The 15,856-nt window shown below is 41.3% G+C and overlaps 1 protein-coding gene across 1 annotated transcript in view; it reads right to left on the minus strand.

Moving 5' to 3' along the window:
- Positions 1 to 15,856, minus strand: part of LOC111961816 (rho guanine nucleotide exchange factor 28-like) — a 156,934-nt gene that overhangs the window by 37,326 nt on the left and 103,752 nt on the right. The window contains exons 15-23 of the mRNA XM_023984368.2: positions 12,853 to 12,970; positions 11,753 to 11,764; positions 11,284 to 11,358; positions 7,898 to 7,940; positions 6,947 to 7,048; positions 5,709 to 5,832; positions 864 to 1,041; positions 449 to 504; positions 175 to 237 (exon numbers count right to left, since the gene is read on the minus strand). Coding sequence (XP_023840136.2) covers positions 175 to 237; positions 449 to 504; positions 864 to 1,041; positions 5,709 to 5,832; positions 6,947 to 7,048; positions 7,898 to 7,940; positions 11,284 to 11,358; positions 11,753 to 11,764; positions 12,853 to 12,970 — 771 coding nt within the window. The remainder of the gene's footprint in view (positions 1 to 174; positions 238 to 448; positions 505 to 863; positions 1,042 to 5,708; positions 5,833 to 6,946; positions 7,049 to 7,897; positions 7,941 to 11,283; positions 11,359 to 11,752; positions 11,765 to 12,852; positions 12,971 to 15,856) is intronic.

Here is a 15,856-nt window from a genome sequence, read left to right on the forward strand (position 1 = left end):
GAGGAGAGGAGAGGAGAGGAGAGGAGAGGAGAGGAGAGGAGAAGAGAGGAAAGGAAAGGAAAGGAGAAGAGAGAGGAATGTTATTGTTTCAGGATTCCTTCCTCTGAGTGCTTCACGGGATGACAACAACAAGCCATGACATCAATGACCTTTGGACTGTGTGATGTAAAACTCACTCTGCGGGAGGGATGCTGTTCGGTTCTTCACCATAGTCACTGCATACTTATCCTGAAGTTTCTGAAGTTTTAATACAAAGATTTACAAAAAGGAGTCCAGTAGGACACCAGAGAATTAAACATTCCAGCTAGATCTCTTCGTTCAACAAAGAGAGATGAGTAGAAGATGTTTCACTGGACTAGTTTACCATTAACACACCCCAATGTTTATGTGTGTGGTTGTGGGGCAGAGGTTCACACACACACATACACACACACAGGCTGGAACTCACCTTTAGACACGGGGGAGCAGAGTCCTTACAACCCTTATGGACCATGACTGTACAACCTGAGGGAGAGAGGGATATTTCCATATATAGAGATATCAACCACCAGGATGGAAATATAATAACTACATGAATGAATGAATTGGAATTCTGATATCTTCCCCTAAAATGTGGATCTTTGCAATTATAAACTATTTGGTATCTATGTTGAATGCAAAGAAAGCCTATGGATACATATACACTTTATTTATCTTGAGATATGTCTTGCTACATTTCCAATAAATATATCTGATCTTTTGTATTCTCTGTGACAGAGTTGCAGATCACTGAGATATCTTGTATGTTTATAGCATTGCGGGACACATTGATGGGTTTGACTGATACATGACTAATGAGTAAACGGTGACTGCTGATTACTTACAGGAGCAGTGCAGAAGGTCCTTGCCAGTAGCAGGTTTGTCACAGACCAGACAGACGGTGGGACCAGCACAGGAACCCGTGGAGAAACGATGTCCATTCTGCTGTTTGTCCTTGTCTTTCCCTTCCTTCTCTCTCTCCTTCTCCTTGCCCTTCTCTCTCTCCTTCTCCTTCCCCTTTCCCTTGGAGAACCAGGGTATATTCCCAGGGGTGAACATCAGAGGCATGGATAGGCTAGTTAACACACACCCATATACTGTAACTACATCCAAACCCTTTCAGAAACAACCCGTCAAAGCATAGAAAACACTGACTGTAACTCTGTAACACCATAGGCGTAGGTTACACTCAGCTAGCCTTAAGTACTATCAGTCAGGTTACTGATACTGTGGTCTGGCTAGCCTATAAGTAGTCACAAATAGCCACACGTACACTGACTCCAATTGAATCAGTTACATGTGAATGATCCAAGCCTTATTTCAGCCCGTTTTAAAGTCCCACTGTGACGGAAAGGTGGGGGGGGGGGGGGGGGGGGTTTCCACATGCTGATCACCAACAAAGGGTGATGATTGAAAGGAAAGAACCTACAGTGTTTTAATGGTGTTTTGGGTCAATGTTATTTCCCCAAACATTTCCTGCTCTTTGTCATCATTTGAAGAACAGACCCTGAGGTGAATACTAAGGAGAACGGTCGGGATGATAACAATAATAATATAATAATAATACATGCTATTTATATAGCACTTTTCAAGGATGCAAATTCTCATGATAATGGGCATTGTATCAGATAATTAAGTGATAATAGCAGCATGTAACTGACACTCAATGGTATCAGTTTTACGGCACTTTCTGGGTGTGTCCTGCAGTCCTCATAGTTGTAGATTATATTAGGTCTAAACTGAGGTGTAGATTATATTAGGTCTAGACTGAAGTGTAGATTATCCTTTTGTCAATAGGGGTGCTGTTAGCACTTATTTTTTTTGACATTGCCAAATTAAACTGCCAGTAGTCAATTCTTGCTCGTTACATATTGCATATTATTGTTATTATTGGATAGAAAACACTCTCTAGTTTCTATAACCGTGGAATTATGTCTCTGAGTGGAACAGAACTCTATCTACAGCACTTTTCCTGACAGGGAGTGAGATTTCAGAAATCTTGGCCTCTGGTCCCAGGTCAGTTTTAATGTCCCTGTGAATGCTATGAGGATACAAACACTGCCTACACCTTCCTCTAGATGTCAGTAAGTGGTGACAATTTCAATGGAGTCGATTGCGCGCAATCAGGGCCTGTATAAAACACCAAAGACCGGAAGTAGCTTTCCTTTGGACCCTGCGCTCGACGCACGAAGGACGTTGGACCGACCTCTTTCCAAGCCTTGGTTTAGCCAGTAATATATCGCCGTCATGTTTTTACTTGTTATAGGTGTTAAAAACATCATAGGTAGTTAATTTAAACCGTTATAGCAATTTATATCCGTTTAGTGCGATTTTGAGGCATTTATTTGACGCCCTTCCATGAGCTGGGCACGTTTCCTGTACATACCGAATGTTAGTGACCATTTCGACGGGACAAGAGGACATCTTTCGACCAAAAGACGATTAGACCGGAGAAAGGATACATTGCCCAAGATTCTGATGGAAGAACAGCTCATAGTAAGAACTATTATGATGATAAATCGCTGTTCTGTTGAAAAATTTTAAACGCATATATCGCCATTTTGTTTTGTTTAGCTTCGCTTTGGCGGACCCGGTATTGCACAGTAAGGATAATTTTAGAAATGTAAGTCAGCGATTGCATTAAGACTAATTTGTCTTTCGATTCCTGTCAACCCTGTATTTTTTTGTCAAGTTTATGATTAGTTATCGATTAGACTAGATCACTCTCAAAGATGGCGCCCGACATTTTCAGACCAGTTTTGCTACTATTCTCATTGTATAACCACGTTTTTTGTGGCTAAATATGCACATTTTCGAACAAACTCTATATGTATGTTGTAATATGATGTTACAGGAGTGTCATCGAAGAATTCTGAGAAGGTTAGTGAAAAAATTAATATATTTTGGTGATCATAACGTTATCGCTCCCGTTGCCTTGAATTCATGCTGGGGTAACGTTTGCACATGTGGTATGCTAATATAACGATTTATTGTTGTTTTCGCTGTAAAACGCTTAGAAAATCTGAAATATTGTCTGAATTCACAAGATCTGTGTCTTTCCATTGCTATGCTTTGTCTATTTTTATGAAATGTTTTATGATGAGTAAATTGGTAATACACGTTGCTCTCTGTATTTATTCTAGTCGAGTTGTGATGGTGGGTGCAATTGTAAACTATGATTTCTACCTGAAATATGCACATTTTTCTAACAAAACCTATCCTATACAATAAATATGTTATCAGACTGTCATCTGATGAGGTTTTTTCTTGGTTAGTGGCTATCAATATCTTTATTTGGCCGAATTGGTGATAGCTACTGGTGGAGAGAAAAAATGGCGGACAAAGAAAAATGGTGTCTTTTGCTAACGTGGTTAGCTAATAGATTTACATATTGTGTCTTCCCTGTAAAACATTTTAAAAATCAGAAATGATTGCTGGATTCACAAGAAGTGGATCTTTCATCTGGTATCTTGGACTTGTGATTGAAGATATTTAGATGCTACTATTTACTTGTGACGCTATGCTAGCTATGCTATTCAGCTTTTTTACTGGTGGGGGGTGGGGGGTGCTCCCGGATCCGGGTTTCTGAGCGGTAGAAGTTAAATTAGGTCTAGACTGAGGTGTAGATTACAGTTGACTCAGTCAGTGTGTACACTCTGTCTGTAATTACATTATCTGACAGGCCTACAGTGGCTTGCGATAGTATTCACCCCTCTTAACATTTTTCCTATTTTGTTGCCTTACAACCTGGAATTAAAATTCATTGTTGTGAAACAAACAATAAATAAGACAAAAAAACTGAAAACTTGAGCGTACATAACTATTCACCCCCCCAAAGTCAATCTTTGTAGAGACACCTTAGCAGCAATTACACTGCAAGTCTCTTGGGGTATGTCTCTATAAGCTTGGCACATCTAGCCACTGGGATTATTGCCCATTCTTCAAGGCAAAACTGCTCCATCTCCATCAAGTTGGATGGGTTACGCTGGTGTACAGCAATCTTTAAGTCATACCACAGATCTCAATTGGATTGAGGTCTGGGCTTTGACTAGGCCATTCCAAGACATTTAAATGTTTCCCCTTAAACCACTCGAGTGTTTGTCACGATCGTCAATGGGAGAGAGAGAGGACCAAGGCCAGCGTGTGGAAAATACATCTTCTCTATTTAGAAGAAGGAACAACGAAACAAAACAACAAACAGACGAACGTGAAGCTATCAAAGCCTAGGTGCAAACATGCAACATAGACACAGACATAGACAATTACCCACAAATCCTGATGCCATGGCTGCCTTATAATATGGCTCCAAAGAGATCAATGAAAGACATCTGTCTCTGATTGAGAACCACTCAGGCAACCATAGACATACCTAGAAACATACACTCAACCATAGACATACCTAGAAACATTCACTCAACACAAACTCATACACTAAACCCAACACCCCCTTTTCCATATAACCACCCAAAACGACAAAACACAAACATTCCCCATGTCACACCCTGACCTAACTAAAATAATAAAGAAAACAAAGAATACTAAGGCCAGGGCGTGACAGTGTTGCTTAGCAGTATGCTTAGGGTCATTGTCCTGCTGGAAGGTGAACCTCCATCCCTGTCTCAAATCTCTGGAAGACTGAAACAGGTTTCCCTCAAGAATTTCTCTGTATTTAGGGCCATCCCCACAGCATGATGCTGCCACCACCATGCTTCACTGTGGGGATGGTGTTCTCGGGGTGATGAGAGGTGTTGGGTTTGCGCCAGACATAGCATTTTCCTTGATGGCCAAGAAGCTCAATTTTAGTCTCATCTGACCAGAGTAACTTCCTCCATATGTTTGGGGAGTCTCCCACATGCCTTTTGGTGAACACCAAACGTGTTTTTTTTTTTTTTTCTTTAAGCAATGGCTTTTTTTTGCCACTCTTCCATAAAGCCCAGCTCTGTGGAGTGTACGGCTTAAAGTGGTCCTATGGACAGATACTCCAATCTCCGCTGTGGAGCTTTGCAGCTCCTTCAGGGTTATCTTTGGTCTCTTTGTTGCCTCTCTGATGAATGCCCTCCTTGCCTGGTCGGTGAGTTTTGGTGGGTGGCCATCTCTTGGAAGGTTTGTTGTGGTGCCATATTCTTTCCATTTTTTAATAATGGATTTAACGGTGCTCCGTGGAATGTTCAAAGTTTCGTATATTTTTTTATAACCCAACCCTGATCTGTACTTCTCCACAACTTTGTCTCTGACCTGTTTGGAGAGCTCCTTAGTCTTCATGGTGCCACTTGCTTGGTGGTGCCCCTTGCTTAGTGGTGTTGCAGACTCTGGGGCCTTTCAGAACAGGTGTATATGTACTGAGATCATGTGACAGATCATGTGAAACTTAGATTGCACACAGGTGGACTATATTTAACTAGTTATGTGACTTCTGAAGGTAATTGGTTGCACCAGATATTATTTAGGGGCTTCATAGCAAAGGGGGTGAATACATATGCACGCACCACTTTTCCGTTTTTTTTGTTGTTGAATTTTTTGAAACAAGTTATTTTTTCCATTTCACTTCCCCAATTTGGACTACTTTGTGTATGTCCATTACATGAAATCCAAATAAAAATCAATTTAAATTACAGGTTGTAATGCAACAAAATAGGAAAAACGCCAAGGGGGATGAATACTTTTGCAAGGAACTGTATATAGTGTCTCACCTTGTTCTTGTTGCGAGTGGTGGACATCCTACTCTTGAGGAAGCTGAAGGTACGAATCACTTTGTATTTCTCTGACTCCATCTTGGAGGGGATGTTGTACTTGTCCCACTCCTCCTCTTCAATTCTGTTCAGAAACAATTGGGTTAGCGTCATAGACATATAGGGTTAGAAAAGTCAAATCCTCATCAAACGTGACATATGTTGGGTTGTATAAACTGTATTAACTAGAGTCCTGTTTGCTGATCCATTTTTCTTTCTGCCTGGTGATCTTTGCTGACCAACAGCAAATTAATTATTATGTATAGTCCTTACTAATAGTAGTACCGTGACTGTCATCCTTTTCATCAACAAGGAAGCAAGAAGGTAGAAACACAGCACACAACTTATGAAAGCATACTAGTAACGCTACTAATACTAGCAATACAAATCATTTTGATAATACTAATAATAGTGATAATACTACTACTACTACTAATAATAATAATAATAATATTAATAATACAAGTACTACTAATAATAGTACTAATAATAATACTAATAATACTAGTACTACTAGTACTACTAAAAATGGTATTTGGTTAGTAGGTCAATCGGTCAGTGACTGTCATACCAGGCTGGATCAAGTATACAGCTAGAACACATGCAACACAAAGCCATAGATGTTTACTAAGGAATCAATACAAAAACAAGTCAGGTCCAATAGAATCTTCTGTGTGATTCCAGATAATGGGAGGATAGGCCACGTATGCCTGAGAGGTCACAGTTCAATGAAAGATCAATGTGAGTTAAGAAGGGTTACATAGTAGTTAGAGACACGTGCAGCACACGTGAGCTAATCAAACATGGTTAATTCATTTACATCAACAACATACAAGTGTAATCTCTGAAGGTTATTGGTGATGCCATGCTAGGCAGAGTGCATTGTGGGCACAAATGTAGAGGTTAGATGTCAGGATGCACACAGGGGACCTCTAGGGTTAAAAGGGTTGGCATGAAGAGGTTACACTGAGGCTGGAGCTAGGGGGCTAGAGGGCTGGCTTCCAGATCAGGGGAGTTACTGTAGGGTTAATGTCTAGAGGGCCAGCATCGAGATCAGGGAAGTTACTGTAGGGTTAATGTCTAGAGGGCCAGCATCCAGATCAGGGGAGTTACTATAGGGTTAGAGGCTATTGGGCTATCTGCCCAGTGGAAAGGAAGGGCCAGGGCTGCCAGCCCAGAAGGGGGCGATGCCCACGTACTCTTTGAGGAACTCTGAGAGGGTGAGGTGTTGAAGGGACTCTGCCAGCTCAACGCTGCCCTCGTCGTCTGCAGACTGGGCACGCTTACGAAACCTTAACTCCCTAGGGATACATTACACACACACACACACATTACACACACAGCTCTGATACATACAGTACATTAACACACACACACTCACACTCACACGCACAAGCACCCGCACACTCACACACACACAGCTCTGACATACACTAACACACACACAAGTCTGGTACACACTGACATACTCTAGAGGGAGCTATAGAGCTTTGACTGACTATGTGTTCAGGACATTTCAACAGATGAATGGAGGAAGAGGACAAAGGCAGTTGGCATGGTTCCTGGAAGCATCTCATCCCAATGAAGGACATAGTGAACAGGAAGTAAAGAGGTTCCCTTTTCCTAGTCTGTCTCTCTTGTGTTGGAGCTATTCATTGAAAGGATACTATACAGTAAATCTTTTTACACTCACTGTGTCACAAAGTTACAGAGCATTAGCCTGACTTCATCTGAGGACAGGCCCTGTACTTCAAAATTGCTCTGGACAAAATGTTCATTGACAAATAAACAATGTCTGAGCACAATGGGATTACAGTTTAGTCTACAACAACACTTTGGGTACTGATAAAGGGTGGCTAAAAGCTTTTGTAATATATATGCGTCACCTCACCACCTGTGAAACAGGGTTAAAACAACGCTGCAAGCCTTGGCATGGTAACAGACAAGCCTGGAGTTAAACAAACAAAACACGGTCTTGATATAAAGAGAACCAGGAACTCCACAACAGAGAGAGAGCCCTTGGTCGCCGAGCAACCAACCAAGAAGTCATTGTGAGGGCTGGAGAGCCTGGGAATTAGGGGGAAACTGTACGAAACTGTAAGAATGTCAAACACACTTTAGACAGACAAGTTAGGTCAGTGGATACATACCTTTTTTCGAGAGGCTGCTCTGATAGACTGAATGTTCTCTGTTCTGTGGAGGACAAGACAGCTGAAACATGAACCTTCTGTGTGAAAGTAAACAGCGTGAGCAACATTATCTATGAAAAGTCTGATTGTCTTCGATGATGTCATCATGGAATGCTGCAATGCTGAGGTTACACTGTGATTGGGCAGGGTAGCCAAGCCAGACAATGTACTTACCCAAGCCCACACCCTCACATATACACTGACATATGACATATGATACTTATGACTTATACTGTATATGACACTTTCACACTCACCACATATGCTGCTGCTACTGTCTATTATCTATCCTGCTTGATCAATTACCTTGTACCCCTGCACATCGACTGCTGCTACTGTCTATTATCTATCCTGCTAGATCAACTACCTGGTACCCCTGCACATCGACTGCTGCTACTGTCTATTATCTATCCTGCTGATCAATTACCTGTACCCCTGCACATCGGCTGCTGCACTGTCTATTATCTATCCTGCTTGATCAATTACATCGTACCCCTGCAATCGACTGCTGCACTGTCTATTATCTATCCTGCTGATCAATTACCTGTACCCTGCACATCGACTGCTGCTACTGTCTATTATCTATCCTGGATCAATTACATCGTACCCCTGCACATCGACTGCTGCTACTGTCTATTATCTATCCTGCTTGATCAATTACATCGTACCCCTGCACATCGACTGCTGCTACTGTCTATTATCTATCCTGCTAGATCAATTACCTGTACCCCTGCACATCGACTGCTGCTACTGTCTATTATCTATCCTGCTTGATCAATTACTCGTACCCCTGCACATCGACTGCTGCTACTGTCTATTATCTATCCTGCTTGATCAATTACTCGTACCCTGCACATCGACTGCTGCTACTGTCTATTATCTATCCTGCTTGATCAATTACCTCGTACCCCTGCACATCGGACTGCTGCTACTGTCTATTATCTATCCTGCTAGATCAACTACCTGGTATCCCTGCACATCGACTGCTGCTACTGTCTATTATCTATCCTGCTTGATCAATTACCTCGTACCCCTGCACATCGACTGCTGGTTCTCCCTGCACATCGACTGCTGGTTCTCCCTGCACATAGACTGCTGGTTCTCCCTGCACATCGACTGCTGGTTCTCCCTGCATGGGTTATTCCCCTTCATGGTTTTGAGTGCGAGTACTTTTTGAACTCTATTGATATTTTCTCTCCACGCACAGTCCGTCTTTCATTCTAGCTTGAGCGCAAACCCTCATACTGGCTTACTACTCCCTGTATTTAGTCATGTAAATTTCTACTCTCTGTATATACTCATGTTATTTTCTACTTCCTGTATATAGCCATGTTAATTTCTACTCCCTGTATATAGTCATGTTAATTTCTACTTCCTGTGTATAGCCATGTTAATTTCTACTTCCTGTATATAGCCATGTTAATTTCTACTCTGTATATAGCCATGTTAATTTCTACTTCCTGTATATAGCCATGTTAATTTCTACTTCCTGTATATAGCCATGTTAATTTCTACTCTGTATATAGCCATGTTAATTTCTACTCCCTGTATATAGCCATGTTAATTTCTACTCCCTGTATATAGCCATGTTATTGTTACTCGTCATTGTGATTCATTATTCACTTAGAATTTATTCAGATTATTTTTTTTTTTCTAGTCAAGTCAGTTAAGAACAAATTCTTATTTACAATGACGGCCTACACCGTACCACTATTTACATTTTTCATTTTTTATGTTTCTCTCTGCAAAGCATTTCACTGTTGTTTATGAAGCATGTGACAAATACAATTTAATTAGATTTTTGACATACAAGCACACTTACATACACATGTACCTGCATGTTGGACACACACAGTAGCCACATGCCTACCAGGCCTGGTGTTAGCACAGTGTGAGTTTTGGAAGCTAGGGGTTCTAAGGCAAGCTATATAGTCGTGGACAAAAGTTTTGAGAACGACACAAATATTAATTTCCACAAAGTTTGCTGCTTCAGTGTCTTTAGATATTTTTGTCAGATGTTACTATGGAATACTGAAGTATAATTACAAGCATTTCATAAGTGTCAAAGGCTTTTATTGACAATTACATGAAGTTGATGCAAAGAGTCAATATTTTCAGTGTTGACCCTTCTTTTTCAAGACCTTTGCAATTCGCCCTGGCATGCTGTCAATTAACTTCTGGGCCACATCCTGACTGATGGCAGCCCATTCTTGCATAATCAATGCTTGGAGTTTGTCAGAATTTGTGGGGTTTTGTTTGTCCACCCGCCTCTTGAGGATTGATCACAAGTTCTCATTGGGATTAAGGTCTGGGGAGTTTCCTGGCCATGGACCCAAAATATCGATGTTTTGTTCCCCGAGCCACTTAGTTATCACTTTTGCCTGATGGCAAGGTGCTCCATCATGCTGGAAAAGGCATTGTTCATCACCAAACTGTTCCTGGATGGTTGGGAGAAGTTGCTCTCGGAGGATGTGTTGGAACCATTCTTTATTCATGGCTGTCCCAAACAATCGGAAAGGGGATTCATCAAAGAAAATGACTTTACCCAAGTCCTCAGCAGTCCAATCCCTGTACCTTTTGCAGAATATCAGTCTGTTCCTGATGTTTTTCCTGGAGAAAAGTGGCTTCTTTGCTGCCCTTCTTGACACCAAGCCATCCTCCAAAAGTCTTCGCCTCACTGTGCGTGCAGATGCACTCACACCTGCCTGCTGCCATTTCTGAGCAAGCTCTGTACTGATGCTGCCCGATCCCGCAGATGAATCAACTTTAAGAGGCGGTCCTGGCGCTTGCTGGACTTTCTTGGGCGCCCTGAAACCTTCTTCACAACAATTGAACCACTCTCCTTGAAGTTCTTGATGATCCGATAAATGGTTGATTTAGGTGCAATCTTACTGGCAGCAATATCCTTGCCTGTGAAGCCCTTTTTGTGCAAAGCAATGATGATGGCACGTGTTTCCTTGCAGGTAACCATGGTTGATAGAGGAAGAACAATGATTCCAAGCACCACCCTCCTTTTGAAGCTTCCAGTCTGTTATTCGAACTCAATCAGCATGACAGAGTGATCTCCAGCCTTGTCCTTGTCAACACTCACACCTGTGTTAACGAGAGAATCACTGGCATGATGTCAGCTGGTCCTTTTGTGGCAGGGCTGAAATGCACTGGAAATGTTTTTGGGGGATTCAGTTCATTTGCATGGGAAAGAGGAACCTTGAAATTAATTGCAATTCATCTGATCACTCTTCATAACATTCTGGAGTCTATGCAAATTGCCATTATACAAACTGAGGCAGCAGACTTTGTGAAAATTAAAAGTTGTGTCATTCTCAAAACTTTTGTCCACGACTTACTAGCAGGGTGGAGCACAGACAGAGATTTAGACAGAGAGATGGCCTGAAGGACAGATAGGCTGTAGCTCACACCATCTACAGAGCAAGGTGGACATAGCACTCACTAGACCATCTACAGGGCAGAGTGGACATAGCACTCACTAGACCATCTACAGGGCAGAGTGGACATAGCACTCACAAACCATCTACAGGCAGGTGGACAAGGCGCTCACTAGACCATCTACAGGGCAGAGTGGACATAGCACTCACTAGACCATCTACAGGGCAGAGTGGACATAGCACTCACTAAGACCATCTTACAGGGCAGAGTGGACATAGCACTCACAAGACCATCTACAGGCAGAGTGGACAAGGCGCTCCACTGACCGATCTACAGGGCAGAGTGGACATAGCACTCACAAGACCATCTACAGGGCAGAGTGGACATAGCGCTCACTAGACCATCTACAGGGCAGAGTGGACATAGCACTCACAAGACCATCTACAGGGCAGAGTGGACAAGGCGCTCACTAGACCCCTCAGAGGAACAGAGGGAGGACGTGGATGTAATCAGAGCCATACATAGATAGATACAGTATATAAAAGCTGTGGATGTGACTATACAGTAAATGTACCTACACTATGGTATAGTCACGTTGGTTACATGTTAGTTACAAACAGTAGCTGACTATCTACTGAAGTTGCTTCAGTTAGTTAGTGACAACACAGAGAGCAGGTTAACTCAGCTACGTAGAGCACATTACATTTTACATTTTAGTCATTCAGCAGACACTCTTATCCAGAGCCACTTGCAGTTAGGACAGTCATCTTAAGATAGCTAGGTGGGACAACCACATATCACAGTCATAGTAAGTACATGTTTCCTCAATAAAGTAGCTATCAGCAAAGTCAGTGCTAGAAGGGGGGAGAAAAGTCAAGAGCGAGTGTTAGTTCACGAAAAGCAGGGGGGCGCGAGGAGGGGGTCCGAGGGGGGGTGCTATTGGATTATTTAAGATACTCTTTGAAGAGGTAGGGTTTCAGATGTTTTCGGGAGATGGACAGGGACTCTGCTGTCCTAACTTCAGGGGGAAGCTGGTTCCACCATTGGGGTGCCAGGACAGAGAAGAGCTTGGACTGGGCTGAGTGGGAGCTTCCCTCCCATAGGGGTGGGAGGGCCAAGAGACCAGAGGTCTGAGGAATGGAGTGCTCGGGTTGGGGTGTAGGGTTTGAGCATAGCCTGAAGGTAGGGAGGGGCCTACTGCTTACTGTACTACTCAAACTCCCATGACAAACCAAACAAGTGAAAAGAGACAGACTAGCTCAAATAAGGTCAATCCAGGTCATATAAGCTGCGTTTACACAAGCAGTCCAATTCTGATCTTTTGACCATAATTTGGCAAAAGTTCAGAATTGGGCTGCCTGTGTAAACACAGACAGAACCAAAAATACAAAGATGAACAAGGACTATCCATATAATCATATTCTCAGAGAAAACACTGTCAACTGTATTCCAATCGAAGTAATACAGTTCTCAGTAATGGTTTCTCAATGGGAGGTTATTAACTGTATAAAGGTCCCACAGACACTAACCTGGGCTGAGGTCAGAGGTTGCAGGCGTGGCTAGGGTTTTGCGGGAGAAGCGGGGGGGCAGCAGGCTAATCTTGGGGGAGGAGTAGGAGCGGTGTCTGATCCCCTGGTTGCCCATATCCTGGAACAATACAATAATACAACACTCAGGTCATACATCTGTTGTATAGCCGTTAAAGCCCTGATACATCTGCTGTATAGCCGTTAAAGCCCTGATACATCTGCTGTATAGTATGAGTCGTTAAAGGCCCGTGAATAGGCAGAGGTTTATCCTTGCTGTATTTAGCCGTTAAAGTGCCCTGATAACATCTCTGTATAGTCGCTAAAGCCTGATACATCTGCTGTATAAGTCCAGTTAAAGCCCTGGAATCAATTTCTGAAAGCTGTAAGTGTTAAGGCACGTGATAAATATGGCTCTCTGTATCATCTTTAACTGAATACATCTGCGAGTGTATAGACCCGTTAAAGCCTGATACATCTGCTGTATAGCCGTTAAAGCCCTGATAAATAGAGACATAACATTACCTGTTAGCTCGTTAACTATGCCTGATCGCAGCCTTAAATGCCTAAGCTGATACCATCTGCTGTATACGCACGTTAAAGCCCTGAAATACATCTTGAGCTGTAATCGCCGATTAAAGCCCTGATACAAAAACTCGTACTGACTGTAAGAGTATTTAACTACTTGCGTTAATAAAGCCTCCTGAATTACATCTGGCTGTACATTACATTGAAGCAAGTAGAGTATTAACTGGCATTTCAACTGAGAGAGTATTAATACCCTACAATATACTGGAAAAGGTTATAGCCGTTTAACAAAGCTGGGGGCAGTCCTTGATATCACTCATCTCTGCTATAGTTAGAAGAATTAACTACATTGCACCTCCTTGAATTATTAACATCTGCTGTATACCGTTAAAATGCCCTGATACTTACATTCTGCTGTATAGTCGTTAATAACCGAACCTCTGCTGGAAGATAGTATTAACTAACATTAAAACATACGACAGAGTATAACATAATCTGCTGAACCTATGTGCCGTTAAGAGCCTCTATTACATTCTGCTGAGCTGATGATAATTAAATCTACTCAAAACTAACCTCCGTAGAATAGACCCGTTAAATGTAAGACCTGATTTGACAATCTGGCTGTACAGCTTGTAAAGTAAGACATATATTAAACTTTCTTGCCCGTTAACACTACATGCCCTGATTTACTTCTGAAGGCAGCATTCCAACTCTTACGCTGCACTGAGGGTGGACGTTAGAATTATTATGTCATGAAAAAAGCACTGGAAGAGCTGAGAGAGAATATCAGGCCGTTAACAAAGGCCCTGATATAACATCTGCCCCTGTAGATGAGAAGGTATTAGCCTCGTAATCACCCCAAAAAGCCAATGCATCTTACAGAGTGAGTGGCTGATAGAGATATTAACCTTATAACTCCACTCAGACTCAAACTACTAGTTTAAGAGTAATTTGAGATGGACGAACTATTAAGCTTAAATCCATACGCCGACTAGAGATTTTACTTTGGAGACTGAGAGAATTTTAACCTAAACTCTCTCGAGAGAGTATTACAACAAAAATACTGCTGTAATACATCTAGAAAACCCGTTCGATAATATAGAGAATAAATTAGAACTAACTCTCAGCTTTTTAGGTAATGAGAGAGATATTTATCTACTCATCTACTATATAACTTACCTCAATAGTATTTTAAAAACTGATTAAGGATGCTTAAGTAATTACGATACTATTTACTGGGATTAAACCTTCAGCCCTGATACCTAAAAGCTAATGACTTTCAAAAGATTTAGTATAAAAACCTTTGAAGAGAATATAAATATTTTAAACTAATCTGAGCCTCGATCGAGAATCTAAGAAAAATTGACATTAGCTTTAACACAAAACTGAGAGAATTAAACAGTTCTATCATCATAGCACCTAACCCATGCGATAATGAGCGTACTGAGTATAATATTACTACTCAGCAAGTGTTTAGAGAGCCTTAGGTATTACCTATAATATAAACTGAGAGAAGTAAGGGTAGCTAGTAATTTAAAACTGAGAGAGTATTACTAATAAAAACTAGAGAGAGATGTTACTAAAACTGAGAGAAATATTACATAATAAAAAAAAGTATGGAGAGAGAAATAATTATGGCTTAATAACCTGGTAGGAGCCCGCTTTGAGGAGCAACTAATTCACTCCTGAAATAAGATGAGAGAAATATTACTCATCTGAGGAGAGTATAAACTATAAGAAACATCCTGGGTGCTGGTGAGTATATCTAACACGGAGAGAGTGGTTTACTAGGCACGTTAGAAAAATGAGAGAAATATATTACTGCTCTGATATCATCTCAGTGAGGAGGTCAATCTTGCGTAATACATAACGGAGAGAGATATTAGCTCTCCACACTGACGAGGAGTTTAAATACATCGGAGAGGCCCTGCAGAGAGTATCTCATAATGAGAGCTTGGAGAGAGTCATCAAACTCAACCTTGAGGGAAAATGAAGAGGTATCATATACCGCTTGGTATAAACTGAGCACACAAACAATGGGGTTATCCCTAGAAATAACTAAACTGAAGAGAGTGTTACTACTATGCTGACTTACCGGAAGGAGAGTAAATTTAACGATTAATACAATTTGGTGCCTAATTATTGGTTACATTGTCCCTAGATTTTACTTTTTTGCCCTTATTTGTTACTGGAGGATATTTTACTACTGAAGAGAAGATTAATTACTTAAATCTGAGAGAGTATTACCTAAACTGATGATCTGAGAGAAATATTAATTATTTTTAACTACTTTATTATAACTGTGAGAGAATATTACTAACCTGAGAGAGTAATCATTACTAAATGAGAGAGTATTACTATTAACTGTAATCCTGAGAGAGTTGTTACTTAAAACACTACAAAAGACACTGAGAGATTGGGTTATTCACACTTTTGATTCAACGTGAAGGTATTAACATCCTCTATTTGTACATTTTCG

Source organism: Salvelinus sp. IW2-2015, linkage group LG4q.1:29 (genome assembly GCF_002910315.2).
Source record: "Salvelinus sp. IW2-2015 linkage group LG4q.1:29, ASM291031v2, whole genome shotgun sequence".
In the NCBI taxonomy this organism is placed as follows: Eukaryota; Metazoa; Chordata; class Actinopteri; order Salmoniformes; family Salmonidae; genus Salvelinus; species Salvelinus sp. IW2-2015.